Genomic DNA, 15,873 nt, shown 5'->3' with positions numbered 1-15,873 from the left:
GAATGGTACTCTCAAATTTTACATTTAATGTCAATCTCACTCATTGTGCACCTTCTTTACAGCCATAACATTGTATTCCTCGCTCTGTTCTATTACTCTAAGGCAGTTTGTATGATCTGCCTGTACTGCACGCAAAACTAAACTTTTTACTGTAACTAGGCAGATGTGACCATAATAAATCAATTAACAAAAAACTACATGAATATTAACATCTTGCCATTCCATTTAGCTACGCATTGATTATCTCATGAAATGGCATTAGTCCAGTTGAGTTTACGTGGAACCCATTGCAAACTTCCCCTTATTAGTTAGGGCATTGAGTTTAAGAGCAGGCAGGTTATGCTGGAACTGTATAAAACATTTGTTAGGTTATACCTGGAGTACTGTGTGCAAGTTCTGGAATCCACATTATAGGAGGGATGTCATAGCTCTGGAGAGGGTGCAAAGATTCACCAGGATGTTGCCTGGGCTGGAGAGTTTCATATATGAAGAGAGACTGGACAGATGGAGTTGTTTTCCTTGGAGCAGAAGACTCTGAAAGGGGACATGATTGAGATTATATAAAATTATGAGCCATGTAGACACAGTAGATGGGAAGAAACTTTTTCCTTTTCTGGAGGGTTCAATGACTCTGGGTGTATAGATTTAAGGTAAGGGGCAGGAGGCTGAGAGAGAATGTGAGGAAGGCTTCCTTCACTCAGAGGCTGGTGGAAATTCATTGCCTGTAAGGTTGGTGCAGGCAGAAATCCTTACCACATTTAACAAATATTTAGCTTTACACTTTCAATGCCAAAGCATATCGGTCTATGGGCCAAAAACTGGAAAATGAGGCTGACTCGGGCTTGATGGGCTGAAGGGCCATTTTCATTGCTGTAGACCTCTATGACTCGATGTCTGTGAACCCATACAGCATGTTCCAGGTCAACTAATAGTTTTGCAAACATTTACCCATTAAATCTCAATGACTCAATTCACGTCACAAAACACCAGATGCTCTTTTTTTGGTGGCATCTAAAATGGTACTTCATTGCAGATATAATGGGAACTGCAGATGCTGGAGATTCCAAGATAATAAAATGTGAGGCTGGATGAACACAGCAGGCCAAGCAGCATCTCAGGAGCACAAAAGCTCCTGAGATGCTGCTTGGCCTGCTGTGTTCATCCAGCCTCACATTTTATTATCTTGGTACTTCATTGCAACTTATTTGACGGTAAATGAGATGCCCTGAAGTCAGGAACACCTCATGAATATCTGAAGCATTCTTCCTTTCACGTGATCTTTGCTGTAAGGGTCTGTTGAATTGTGTTGTATTGAGAATTCTCAAAAGCAAGAAAAGCACAAAATGCAAACTACCACTGCAGACCAAGCCAGGATTTTAATTTACATGTTCTCCGCAATTTATCCATAATTATTTCATAATTATCTAGATGTGGGAGAATGCCAGGTACAGCTACACTCACCGTTTTGTTGAAATATACATCAGAATTCCAGTTGTATCAGGAAGCCAATAAAATAAGAACTACAAATATCTTGATTCATTATAATATTGTCTGCAAGTTGTCTGAAAACCTTTTTCTCATTATCTGCATGTTCACAACCCACTGGATTACAATTGATCATTTAAATTGGTTTTGTTACTTTGGAATTTCTGGGGGGAAATTGGCTACACTTCTAGAATCCCATTGTACCTACACTTCAAAATTATTTTATTGGCTGTACCTACACTTCAAAATTATTTTATTGGCCATCTCTTTTGCTTGCTCTTTGACTTTTTCATTTAATTAAATTTTAACAGAATGAACTACTTTTGAAGCATAGAACGCTGCTATAATGTGCAAACATCTAAGTAACACTTGCGAAAATACATAATGGAGAATTAATTGACGATCGGCTGTTAATTTTAAATCTGAAACAGGTAAATTTTTGCTATGCAAAGGTATGAAGGGAGATGAGCCAAAACCAAGGATATTGAGAGAGGTGACAGATCAGCCACGATCTCATTGAATGGCAAAAGTGGGCTGAATATTCCTGTTCCCGTGTTAGTAACTGGTAATTATTAAAGGGCAAATTACTAGCCAGGTAACCAATACTTTCTCCATTTGCCTGCTTGTGTTGAAGTTGTTGAAGCATTGAGGGTAGAAGGGAATGAGTGACGTGGAGGTGAGGATGCCAGATTTTTACCTTCAGCCTTTCCCACCAACGGCATGACGTTTTTAGTCAAACCAATCTCGCGAGACAGTAAAGCAAGGAATTAAAAATTGTCCTTTCATTCCGAAAAGTGACCATGCTGCTCTGAAAGGGAATCCCCTGAAAGGGGGGTAACATGCTTGGGATGGTAGATAGAATGAGGCTGTGGGGAAGGGGATATCCAAACCCCAGAAGTAAAATAGCTGAATTATTTTCCTTTTACAGCGAAGGATGGGAAAAGTGAAGAATTCAGTGGAACAGAACCCTGACAATGCTGCCCAAACATGTGGATCCTGCAGCAACTTGCTCTTCAGAACCATTAGGCAGTGGTTCCCTATCAATTTTTGGCAGGAAGTCAAAAATATATTCAAACTGGCTGTGCCTGTGGTGAGTTTACAGCCACCTAATATCCCACTTTTTCACACTGTGCTTTCTCTGCTAAACCCGAGTATATCATCTCCTTCGCTTATGGCTCTATAAGTCATTGAGCAGAACATTTTCAGGGCTACACTGCTCCCAGTGAACTAGCCAAGGGTAGCATTTCAGTTCCTTGCTTTGCACAGATTCTCACGTCGAGTGCAATGACATTTTAAAGAGCTGTTGGAGGGCAGAAGTATATGTGATCACGCGATGTAGTGAGGGGTGTGAGATCTTCAGTGGAGGAACCTGTCATCAGCCAGTGATGAAACGCTGATGAGTTCCCCACAAAAGAACCTTCTTGGAGGTTGCTCCTCACAGTTTGCTGCCCAAATCCCTTGCCATCAGTTACTGACAGTACAAAGGTGAAATAGAGGAATTTCAATTTCACTGATGCACATAACATCGGGGTCACTTCACTCATCTGTGCATCATCATTATTTGTTGAGGCTAGTTTATTCAAACCACTAAGTGTATCAGAACATACATGGTTACAGGGCAGTTGGAGACATTTCCCTTATTATCAAAGGAACAATTTTTATAGAATCCCTACAGCTGGAAACAGGCCCTTTGGCCCAACAAGTCCACACCGATCCTCAGAGCATCCCAACCAGAACTCTCCCCCTATAAACCTATAACCCCACAACCCAACATAATCTACACATCCCTGATCACTATGGGCAATTTAGCATGGCCAGTCCACCGAGCCTGCACATCTAAAGGCCCACTGAATGCAAAGCTGACAACATGTATGAAAGCTAATGTGGGAGGAAACCAGAGCACCCAGAGGAAACCCACGCAGACATGGGGAGAATGTGCAAACTCCACACAGACAGTCGCCTGAGGCTGGAATCAAACCCGGGTCCCTGGTGCTGTGAAGCTGCAGTGCTAACCACTGAGCCACCGTGCTGCCCCAATATTGTAGTTCCTCTTCACTTTTCATTGAATATTCATGTTTGTGCGTGCAATGTTATATTTGCCAATCTCATGGAAACTTGTCGGCTCAGCTGCCCCTCTCTCAAAGGGATAATTGACATGTTACAGGTGAACACAAAACCCTCTGTCAGACTCATATCACTGATGCCACCTGTTAGTTGCCACATTTTCTTACCCTTTTGGCACCTACCCTAGACCCTCACCACACCCAGGCTGCCCCCACATGCCCACTCCCTCCATTTTCTCCTGCTTGCCTCACTTGTGCCTTATAGATAAATAAGGAAGACCTTTGACCTCAAGCACAACTGCACACAGCCAGGTGGTGGCGCCACCTTTCAACAAGCATCAACAGGACACCACAAAATGCATGTGTTCTGCTGACTTCATCTCAAAGACTGCGCTTTTTGAAACAAAAAGGCTGAGGCAAATGAGAATTCAGTGCTTGAAATATCAATGCTGGTGTGGGGTACATGCAATGTTATAGAGATAGCGTTGAATTAATCTTTGCAGTGCAGTTTGCCGTTCGAACTTTTCACCCTGTATAACTCAGTCACCCTGCAGACTACGTTTCCTGCTCTTGCAGGCCTCATAACAGTGCCCCATTTATACAATGCCCTTCTCTGTGCCCATATTCATAATCCCTTTCCATTCATCCATTTATCCATTATTCACTCACTCTATTTGTACAATTTGCTCACTCTATTCAGAGATACCACTTCAACAATGTGGCCCTACAGGTGGCACTGTTTCAAAGTGAAAATCCAGCGCTTTTCTTTATTTTATTACTTCTAAAACGATCATTTCTCACTTGTGCGCCCTAATTCTTGAGCTTTTTATCTGTGAATTTGCCTGCATCGACCTTACCGCTTTCCTTCGCAATCTGTAAAACTTCAGTGAAACCATTAGGAAACTGTAGCTATATTTGAGAAGGACAAAAGACAATTTGTTTCAGTAAAAAACGTTATTGCTCATTCATTTTCTTTCATAGGTTTTTTCAAGGCTGATGGTCGCTCTCATAACTATTGTTAACTTTGCATTCAGTGGACATTTAGGAAAAACTGAATTGGCTGCAGTCAGTCTTGCTTTTGTGGTGAGTTTTTGCGTTGAGAATGTGTTTATTGACTAAAACAGCGATGAAATTGCATTGCTTCCTATCAGTTTCGAGCTCAGTGCCTATATCAGCTGATGAGATGTTCCTTGTGAAAAAGCCTGGTCCTTCCCTGCTGCTCTCAATGGAAGGGCCACTAGAGCCCAGCAGTTGCTTCAGTGGCCCCAGGCTAAAGAACAGGATCATCAGCTCGGGCTCCCAGCTCATCACCATTGTCAGTGCCATCCTGGAAGCCCCATTTGTGTGGGGGGCATTGGGTGATGGTGAGATTGGGCTCCGTCTTAATGCAGTTCTTGGGGAGTTCACCCTCTGGCAGTGGCTTGGCTTACATGGGAGGACTGCTCACTCGTGTGAGGCACTCGCTGGCTGGTGAGGTTCATGGAACTAGACCAACACCGGAAACAACTTGTATATATATAACATATTGACATCGTAATAGATCCTAGGCAGATTTTCACGAGGGTAATCAGACAAAAAAAAGCTTTAACACTTAATCAATGTTGGAGACACTAAAGCGGTGTGTTGTTCCAGCAATATCTCTATAGCAGGAGAGACAGTAGACGAGACAGAGATTTACAGTGGAAATTCTGGAGTCACGGCCACCCCATGAAAGGACAACTGCCTATAGTTTAGTGAAGGAAACGGCCTGAATTGGACAAACTCACAGATCTCAGTATGAGACAGAAAAGCATGAGAACTAGGAGCAGGAGTAGGCCATTCAGCCCGCTGAACCTGTTCTGTCACTGAATACAATCATGGCTGATCTCACCTCAGCCTGAATGCAACTTTTTTGCCAGCTACACGTAGCCCTTCAACCCATTACAAATTAAACATCTATCTCCTGCCTCCTTAACTTTATTCAATGTCCCAGCATCCATCATGCTCTGGAGTAGTGAATTCCACAGATTCATGACCCTTTCAGAGAGTAATTTCTCACCATCCCAGTTTAAATCTGCCATCCCTTTTCCTCAAACTATAACCTCTCATTCTGGAGCGCCCCACATGAAGAAACATCCTCTCCACATCTACTTTGTCAATCCCCTTTAGCACCTTATATATCTCAATTTGATCTACTCTCTTTCTTGTAACCTCCAGACAGTATAAACTGGTCAATCTCTCCTCATAAGACAAACCCCTCATCTCTGGAATCAATCCAGTGAACCTCCTCTGAACTGACTCGAATGCAAAACCAGTCCTCCTGAACTAAGGGGACCAAATCTGTCCACAATCCTCCAAGTGCAGTCCCACTAATGCCTTGGATAGTTGCAGCAACACTTCCCCACTTTTATGCTTAATTCTGTTCGCGATAAATGGCAAAATTCCATTTTCCTTCCTTATTAACTGCTATACCTGCATACCAGTTTTCTGCGATTGATGCATAGGACCTCGATCCTTTCCACCAAAGCATTCTGAAGTTTCTTTCCATCTAGATAGTAAGTTTCCTTTCTGGCCAAAGTGGGGAATCTCACATTTATCCACATTAAACTTCACCTGCCAATTTTTGGTCCATTCACCAAATCTATTCACAATCATTTGTAACTTTCTTATTTCTTCATTGCAACTTACTTTCCCCCAATTTTAGTGTTGTTTGCAAATGTGGCTGTAGTCCTTCTTTCCTTGCATCCAAGCCATCAATGTAGATTGTAAATAGTTGGGGACCCAAGGACTGAACGTTGTGGCACCCACTGAACCATGTCTTGTGAATCGGAAAAAGACTTAATTATCGCAACTCTCTATTCTCTGTTGGTTAGATTTTTGAACGTTAAAACGAGAGGGCATCGACTCAAAATAAGGGGAAGCAGATTTAGGACAGAGTTGAGGAGGAGCTTCTTCACCCAAAGGGTTGTGAATCTGTGAAATTCCCTTCCCGGTGAAGCAGTTGAGTCTTCCTCATTGAATGTTTTTAAAGCAAAACATAGATAGATTTTGAACAGCCCTGAAATTAAAGTTTGTGGTGAGGGGGCGGGTAAGTGGAGCTGAGTCCATGAAAAGATCAGCCACGGTTTTATTGAATGGTGGAGCAGGCTCGAGGGGCCGGATGGCCCACTCCTGTTTCAATTTCTTATGCTCTTATGTTAGCCAATCTTCTATCCAAAATAATAAATTATCCTAACCCCATGTGATCTCACCTTATGTGGAAACCTTTTGCAATACCTTATCAAATGTCTTCTGGAAGTCCAGACATACTACATATACGGAATCTCCATTTCCCACCTTGCTTGTTAATATTCAAAGAACTCTGTCAAATTAGTCAAACATGATTTACCTTCATTAAATTTTGCCAACGCTCATGGATCTTTTGTCTTTCCAAATGTCCTCTCATTAGTTTCTTAAAAATGTATTTTAATAATTTTCCAATGAGAAATGCTAAACTAACTGGTCTATAGTTTCTTACTTTCTACCTCCCTCCCTTTTTGAAAGGGAATTATATTATCATTTTTCCAATCTTGCCTGATTTGTTGCACAACATATTGCTACAAGAAACAATGTCTAATACATTCAATAATACTTTCTCCTTTGAGGCTCCCCTTGTCAATTTGATTAATCCAGTCGACGTATTACAATCAGCCATGATTTCTGCTGCATCTTCCTTACAAGCCCATAGCATTTCCTGGTTTCTACTATGCCCCTGTTGGACTATGTTTGAGGACTTATAGAATACTCCCTCTTTCCCTTGCTATTTGTTATTTTATCCAGACTGATTCTATATCTTGATCTTCGGTGCTGTTGACATTTTTCACTACAATACTGATTTCGTCCTTTACTAACAAAGCTACATCACCTCCCTTTCCTTCCTGTCTATCTCTCTGAAACACTGAGTACACTTGACATTCAATTCCCAAACCTGGTCTCCCTGCAACCATGTCTCAGTGATCACGAGCAAATCATTCACGTTTGTCTGAATTTGCCTGGTTAACTCACTAATTTTGTCCTGAAGGCTTCATGCATTCAAATACAAAGCCTTTAGGTTTGCTGTCTCATCAAATGTCCTGACTCTTTTATGATTCCTTGATGCAATATAACATGTATACATTCTGCCCCTTCCTTTTCTCTCCTGGTAACAGTCAGCCTCATCACTGAGCTGCCTTGGCCTTTCACTCTGATTTTCTAATTTCCCAACGACTTGGCCCTGAAATATTTAGTTTAGTTTAAGTGTTGTCGGGATAGAACTGACAAATAAGAATTCTAACTTTGAGGCATAGATTGGATTTGGGAGCCAATGGAGGCCAAGGGAACAAAGTCATGGAACGTGGGGTACGTTTGAGGTCGAGAAACAGAGTTTTGAGTGTGCTCGTAATTAGGGGAGTTGGAAGTTTGGATTCCAGCTAGAAAAAATATTGAATCTGTTGAGTCTGAAGCAAAGTAAAGAGTATTATGAATTGGCACCTATTGAAAAAAGAGAAACAAAAAGTAAAGAATGGGCAAAAAAAAAATAAAATCCTACTTACTGTTACTTTATAACTTATTTGCATTGTATGTATGACAATATTGTTAAATGCTTCCTTTTCTTTATTCTTTTGGACAGATAATTGGTGTATTAGGTATCTCGGTAGGTATTGGCCTGTGTATGGCATGTGACACCTTAATATCTCAGGTAAGTACAGCTACCTCCAGGCAATGGAAGGGATGGTGAATGCTTGTAGCTGCAATAAGTTTGTTATATCAAAGGTGAATAAATCTTCACATAATGGGAGATAAATCGCCACGATCTGATCAAGTGTATCCCAGGATGTTGTGGGAGGTGAGGAAGGAAATTGTGGGGCCCCTCGCAGAAATACTTGTATCATTTATAAACAGGGAGGAGATGCTGGAGGATTGGAGGGTGGCTAATGCTGTGTCATTGTTTAAGAAAGGCTGCAAGGAGAAGCCTGAACACGATCCATCTTTGAGACTGACATGGATGGTGGGCAAGTTGTTGGAGGTGATTCTGAAAGATAGGATTTATATGCATTCGGAGAGGCACGGATTGATTTGGGATAATCAGCATGGCTTTGTGAGAGGAAAACTGTGTCTCGCAAACTTGATTGAGTTTTTTTAATGAAGTAACCAAGAGGTTTGATGAGGTCAGAGCAATTAGACATTATTGACTTGGACTTCAGTAAAGCTTTTGACAAGGCATTGTATGATAGGCTAATGAGTAAAGTTGGGCCACACGGGATTCAGGGTGAGCTTGCCAATTGGATACATGTTATTTCTGGGAGGAGACAGAAGTTGGTAGTGGAGTGGGAACTGCAGATGCTGGAGAATCCAGGATAATAAAATGTGAGGCTGGATGAACACAGCAGGCCCAGCAGCATCTCCTGAGATGTGCTCCTGAGATGCTGCTGGGCCTGCTGTGTTCATCCAGCCTCACATTTTATTATCTTCGGTGGTAGTGGAGAGTTGCTTTTCAGACCGGAGACCTGTGATCAGCCAGGATTCCACAGGGATTGGTCCTGGGTTCTCTCTTAATTGCCACTTATATAAATGATTTAGATGAGAACATAGGATGCATGGCTAGTGAGTTTGCAGATGACACCAAAGTTGGTGGTGTGGTGGGCAGTGAAGAAGGTTATCTAAGATTACAGAGAGAACTTGATCAATTGGGTCAATGGCCTGAGTAGTGGCAGATGGAGTTTAATTTGGATAAATGTGAGGTATTGCGTTTTGGTAATGCGAACAAAGAGATAACTTGCATAATTAATGGTGGGGCCCTGGGTAGTGTTGTAGAACAGAGAGACTTACAGGTTCAGGTACATATTTCATTGAAATTTATGTGCATGTTGCCAGGAAGGGTTCAGAAAGTGCTTCGCCCAGTTGCCTTCATTGCTCAGATCTTTGAGTACAGGAGTTGAGGTTGTACAAGACATTGGTGAGGCCTCTTCTGGAATACAGCGTGCAGTGCTGGTCGTCTCCTTATAGGAAGGATATTATTCAACTAGGCAGGGCTCACAAAACATTTACCAGGATGTCACTAGGAATGGAAGGTTTCAGATATAAAAATAGACTGGACAGGCTAGGACTTCTTTCCCTGGAGCACAGGAGGTTGATGGGTGACCTTATTGGGGTTTCTAAAATCATGAGGGCCATAGATACATTGAATAACAGGGGTATTTTCCCTTGGGTGAGGGAGTTCAAAACTAGAGGGCATATTTTTAAGGTGAGAGGAGAAAGACTTAAAAAGGACATGAGGAGCAACTTTTTTAGACAGAGAGTAGTTCATGTGTGGAATGAACTGCCAGAGAGTGTAGTGGATGCAAATACATTTGTAATGTTTAAAACACATTTGGATAAGTTCATGAGTAGGACGTGTTTGGAGGAATATGAGCCAAGCGCAAAACACAGTGAGTAGTTTAGTTTAGGATCACGGTCAGTATGCACTGGTGGGACCGAAGGGTCTGTTTCCATCGTGTATGAATGTATGACTCAATTTGCACCTCTGGCCTTGGGATACATCATCCCCTCCATGAATATGAACAAGAAAGAGCAGGGGAACACTAAATATAATTTCTGGACTGTCCTGAATTAGTTGATTTCACCTACTGTAAGGTTGCTATACTCATCCTTAACACTGTTGATATTAGATTAGATTCCCTACAGTGTGGAAACAGGCCCTTAGGCCCAACAAGTCCACACTGCCCCTTGAAGCATCCCACCCAGACCCACCCCCCAATAATCCACACCTCCCTGAACACTACGGGCAATTTAGCATGGCTGATCCACCTAACCTGCACATCTTTGGACTGTGGGAGGAAACCAGAGCACCCGGAGGAAACCCACGCAGACACGGGGAGAATGTGCAAACTCTACATAGACAGTCGCCCGAGGGTGGAATCGAACCCGGGTCCCTGGTGCTGTGAGGCTGCAGTGCTAATCACTGAGCCACCGTGCCACCACTGTTGAGCTGAGGGTACGAAAATGATCCAGCAATTTTGAACCAACAAGTAAGCATTCATCTAAGAGAGCAGCTTCGTATTTTATGCAAAATACTGGCAACAAGTCAATGCTCCATTACTACTGCAGTATTGATTGATTAATTTTATTATCTCATGGACCAAAATACAGTGAAAAGCTTTGTTAACAAACAGTTCAGGCAGATCACAACAAGCAAAGGATGTACAGATCAAAAACACTTAGAGGCGTACAGGTTACTTTGCAGGTTAGTAATTGTTACAGATTTAGAATTTAAATTTAGAAGTGCAGAACGATTATAGGAAATGTTAGAGCCAGATCTGACCGGCATCAGCTCTTCATCACAAAATTGATCATGAAATAAGTGAAAATGTTTGAGAAATGTTCTTGAGCTTTGTTGTCTCTGCTTGTCTCAGACTACTGTGGATACTGGGACACTGAAGAAAGTTAAGGACCGTAGACAGATTTTTAATTCGTAGCAGGTTGAAGGGACATGGAGAACTGGCGGGAACGTGGAGTTGATGCCGAGATGAGAGCAGCATGGCAGTATTGAATGGTGGAGCAAGCTTGAGGGGCTGAATGGCCTAATCCTGGTCCTAGTTCTTGTGGGAACATTGAGAAATTTTGCAAAAGATTTCCTTCGGGGCTGAGGTAGAATTCATAATGGAGCAAATGGTTTAATGGAAGATCAGGATGGACAGATCAAATTGTCTTTTAAAATTCCAAGCTTTCTAATACTTGTTTCCAATTGATCTTTCTTTCCATTGTTATTGAAATGAAATGGTTCAAAAGCACTTTACATTCCTGTGGTTCTCATCTGAATGTATCTGGATTGTTTAATCCTAACCATGAATGGAATTTAGTCATTTCGATCTAGTTAGGTGAAATGTATCTTCTAAATTTTCAGCAATATAATGTTGTTTAGTCATTGTAGAAAACAAATGGTGGCTATCAGAATGTGATGTTCTGGTCAATATTGATCCAATTCTCTTTAACATTTTGTTCTGATTTCCAGACGTACGGCAGTAAGAACCTGAAGCGAATCGGGGTGATTCTCCAACGAGGGACCCTCATTCTCCTGATCGCCTGCTTTCCCTGCTGGGCTTTCTTCGTAAACACTGAGCACGTTTTATTGGCTTTGAAACAGCCTCCTCAAGTGGCCAAGTGAGAGTCTTGTTCATATTTTATGGCAAAAGAGAAACAAAATAATCACGTTTGTGTCAAAGAAAGGAGACCGACTGGTGTTTCAATCATCAAATGCATCAATGAAAGCAAGTGTTGTGTCAAAGGGAATGCTGGGATAGTGTTTATCATTGCCCATCTACCTTTAGTGTGGGAAGAGTGGGGGCAATCTCAGCTGGATCAGTATCAACGACAGACCATGAACAGTGAGCTCATGAAATGGTGAGTCAACCATCTTGCTGTGGACATTCTGACAGTCACCTGAAACAGTACCATAGTTAGAGAATATCAGCATGTATTACATTGAATCCCTACAGTGTGGAAGTAGGCCATTCAACCCACTGAGTCCACACCAACCCTCCGAAGCATAACATCCCACCCAGACCCACCTATCCCTGTATCCCTGTATTTCCCATGGCTAAACCAACCAGCCTGCACATCTCTGCACACTACGGGCAATTTAGCATGGCCAATCCACCTAAGCTGCACATCTTTGGACTGTGGCAGGAAACTGTGGTATCCAGAGAAAACCCACAGACACACAGACAGAACATGCAAACTCCACAAGTTGCCGGAGGCTGGAATCAGACCCGTATGCCTGGCTCTGTGAGGCAGCAGTGCTAACCACTGAGCCACCTTGCCACCCTATTTGTGGATCATTTCGGAAAAGGTCCTGGCTCGTTCTTTGGAAAAGCAATCCAGTTAGGAACAGCATTGGCAGGGAATATCTACCAATCACATGCTGCCTCCTGGTTCGCTTGATGGGAATTGTGACAAGCTGTCACTTTAAGAGATTATTTTGTCCTGGTGTTTTTATGAGGTACTGAAATGGCCACTGAAGGCGGCTTAAGTAATCAGTTTAGGAGGTTTTGGATTTTTTTTTAACAGACTGAATGGGTGTGGCCAGCTCACACAGACACAGTCAGAAGGTGTTTGGGGTCCCAGAAGAGTTGGCAGCCACAGTAAATGATTCCTAGCTGCTACTTTTGCTGAAGTCTTTCTTGATGTTGTTTCCTCCAGGGCTGGAGAACTGCATGTAAGAATCTGTGTCTGAACTTGCCTTTTTACCAAAGGGGTATTTATGGGATGTTGCTATAGGTATTGTATTTTTTTTTGGTTAAGTGTTCCAAGAAAGGTAAGTTATTCTAAATTCCTCTTTTTTTTGTTACATCTTAACAATAGTGTTTAAATAAATTATGTTTTGCTTAGTAGTGAGTTGTTTGACTAGTTGCATTGCATCTGGAGTAGGCACTTCCGATCACCTTTAAAATAAGACAAAGTTAGAGTCTAGGCTCCCTTCTTATAATATTTTGAGGGTGTCTGGTCTGGCCCATAATAGAATTGGAATGATTTTAAATTTTAAAAGGGAAAATAATGCAATGAAAGGGCTCCATAAGACTGAAATCATAATTCATAGGGGCAGAAGCAGGCCATTTTGCCCATCAAGTCTGCTCCATCATTCAATGAGATCAAGGCTAATCTGATAATCCTTAACACCACCTCCCAGCATTTTCCCATAGCCATTGAATCATATTAAACGGTTAATGATGGTGCAGTAGGGTGTCTACCATTTCTCCAGTAACCCGTCAAACCCAGAAAATGCAGCTCTGAGGTTGGGCAATGACCAGTGGGATAAGCCCGTTGCATCTCCCTTTCAAACAACAGCCACCTTGCTTTTGGCCTACAGCTGGGTGAACACACAGGCCAGGCAGCATCAGAGCAGCAGGAAAGCTGATGTTTTGGACCTGGACCCTTTTCCAGAAGGGGATTCTGAAATAGGTAGAGCGGGGGTGGGGAGGCGATGATGGAAGGTAGATAAAGAAGCAGATAGGCCAGTGTGCCTCAGTCGGTAGCATTTTTGCCGTTGCATCACAATATTTAGAGTTCAAGTCCCACTCCAAGTACTGAACAGGAAGACCAGTGCAGCGCTGAGAGAAGACCACATTGCTGCAGGTAGAGGGCCTTTCTTATAAGACATTAAGCCAACACTCTACCTGTCTGCTGGGCAGATGCAAATCATTGTAATGCACTATTTCACAGGGAAGGGGAGTTCTTTGCAGTGCTCTTGCAGATATTTATTCCAATCGATGTCACTTAAAAAAGCACATCTGGAACCTTATCACAATGTGTTTGTGGAAGCTTGCCATGTGCAGGCTGGCTGCTGTGTTTCCTACATTAACATTGAAACACAGAAGATGGGAGGAGGAGTAGGCCTTTCAGCTCCTTCAGCCTGCTCTGCATTCAATATAACTGTGGCTGGTCACCGAGCTCAATACCCTCATCCAGACGTTTCCCTACAACCCCCTCCCCCAACTATCCAATGATCCTTTCAGCTGCAAGAGCTATATCTACCTTCTTCTTGAAATTACATCATGTTTTGGCCTCAATAACTTTCAGTGGTGATGAATTCTGTTGGTTCTGGGTGAAGAAATGTCTCCTCATCTCAGTCTTCAAATGTTTACCCCTAATCCTTAAACTACGCGCCCTGGTTCTGCATTTCCTCACAATCAGGAACATCACTCCTGCATTTCACCTGTCCAGTGAAAGAGACATACAGCATGAAAACAGGGTCTTCAGTCCAACTCGTCCATACCAACCCAATTTCTCAAACTAATCCAGTCCCACTTGCCTAGTCTTGTTAGAATTTTATAGTTTTTTGTGTGTGAGATTCCGCGTCATTCATCAAAACTCCAGTGAATATATTCCTAATGATTCAATCTCTCTTCACATTTCGGTCACTCATTACAGTAGCGACTACACTTCCAAAGTACTTCTTTCGTTGTACAGTGTTATGGGACATCTGCTCGTTTGGAAAGGTCTTGTTAAATGTAAAATCTTTCCTTCTGAATTAAACAAAATCTCATCAGTTCAGAAATAAACAGGATTTCAGCAGAGTTCCTGTTTCAGTTCAATAATCCTCTCCATATGTCCTGTCTGTGTTGTTCTGTAACTCGCATCTTTCAGTTGCTTGATTTGCGCTTTGATTTCTTATTGTCACATGCACCTCATTACAGTGAAAAGATTTGTTTTGCATGCAGTACAGGCAGATCATACCATACAAACTCCATGAGAGTAATAGAACAGACCGAGGAATACAATGTTACGGCTGCAGAGAAGGTGCACAAAGAGCGAGATCGACATTAAATTTAATATTTTGAGATGTTCCTTTTGGAGTCTAACAACAACGGGGAAGAATCTGTCCCTGAATCTGATGGTACGTGTGTTTAAGCTTTAATATCTCCTGCCTGAGGGAAGAGGTTGCAATGTTTAACAGCCAGCAAGCCCTGACAGTAACATGGAGCTGCCTGATGAAAAAAGGGGAAAGTGAGTCTCAGACATTCTCTGATTCCTGTGTCTCAGAGGGACGTAGACACAAAATACCAAACACATGACTACTTCAGTTAAGTGCACCTGCAGATGCAGGCAGTGATAATCTACGGTTTCCCTGCTTTTAACAACATATTCTACTTTTCTTACAGATTAGCTCAACTCTTTGTGCTGATCGGTAGTTGCGGCCTCCCTGTAAGTTACGAATGCCTGTTCACTCTAACACACACACACGAACATAACAATGGAAGTCCTTCATTATTTGGACAGGCCAGAACAATCCAATAAGGAACATCACAATGGATCTCCCTGGATTTCGAGGGAATTTTACTGTTCATCTGATCAGGATGAAGCAAGTTATTGCAGATACTGGAATGTGAAATAAAAACAGATTTCTGGAAATACTCAATGGTTCAGACACTGTCTGTGGAGAGGAAAACAGGTTGAGCAAGTCTATGACCTTTCGCGAGTACTGCCCTCAGCCATGTAACACAAATGCGAGTCTAGATGTGGAATGAACATCCTGAGAAAGTGGTGGATGTGGGTACAATTGCCACATTTAAGAGACGCTTGGATAGGTACATGAATTGGAAAGGTTAGGAGGGATTTGCGCCAGGTGGGCAGGTGAGATTAGTTTAGTTTGGAGTTACATACGGCATGGGCTGGTTGGACCGGAGGGTCTGTTTCCTTGCTGTAAAACTCTATGACTCTATAAACCCACAACCTTCTGAATCAGGTAGCTATGGACAGAGTGATGACTAACATAGATGCAACATTCAGGCTTTTATGAAGTGACAATGCCGGTGTTGGACTGGAGTAGATA

The 15,873-nt window shown here is 42.3% G+C and overlaps 1 protein-coding gene across 2 annotated transcripts in view; it reads left to right on the top strand.

Annotated features, from left to right (window-relative positions):
* The window catches only part of LOC132211032 (multidrug and toxin extrusion protein 1-like), a 49,808-nt gene that overhangs the window by 2,635 nt on the left and 31,300 nt on the right, over nucleotides 1-15,873 (top strand). The window contains exons 2-7 of one of the 2 annotated variants that reach the window (XM_059655449.1): nucleotides 1,797-1,916; nucleotides 2,414-2,575; nucleotides 4,530-4,631; nucleotides 8,176-8,244; nucleotides 11,557-11,705; nucleotides 15,203-15,245. In XM_059655449.1, coding sequence (XP_059511432.1) covers nucleotides 2,420-2,575; nucleotides 4,530-4,631; nucleotides 8,176-8,244; nucleotides 11,557-11,705; nucleotides 15,203-15,245 — 519 coding nt within the window. In that variant the 5' untranslated portion in view covers nucleotides 1,797-1,916; nucleotides 2,414-2,419. The remainder of the gene's footprint in view (nucleotides 1-1,796; nucleotides 1,917-2,413; nucleotides 2,576-4,529; nucleotides 4,632-8,175; nucleotides 8,245-11,556; nucleotides 11,706-15,202; nucleotides 15,246-15,873) is intronic. The other variant, XM_059655450.1, reaches the window with a different exon arrangement.

This window comes from Stegostoma tigrinum, chromosome 27 (assembly GCF_030684315.1).
Source record: "Stegostoma tigrinum isolate sSteTig4 chromosome 27, sSteTig4.hap1, whole genome shotgun sequence".
Lineage (NCBI taxonomy): Eukaryota > Metazoa > Chordata > Chondrichthyes > Orectolobiformes > Stegostomatidae > Stegostoma > Stegostoma tigrinum.
This window is presented reverse-complemented; position numbering and strand designations above follow the sequence as displayed.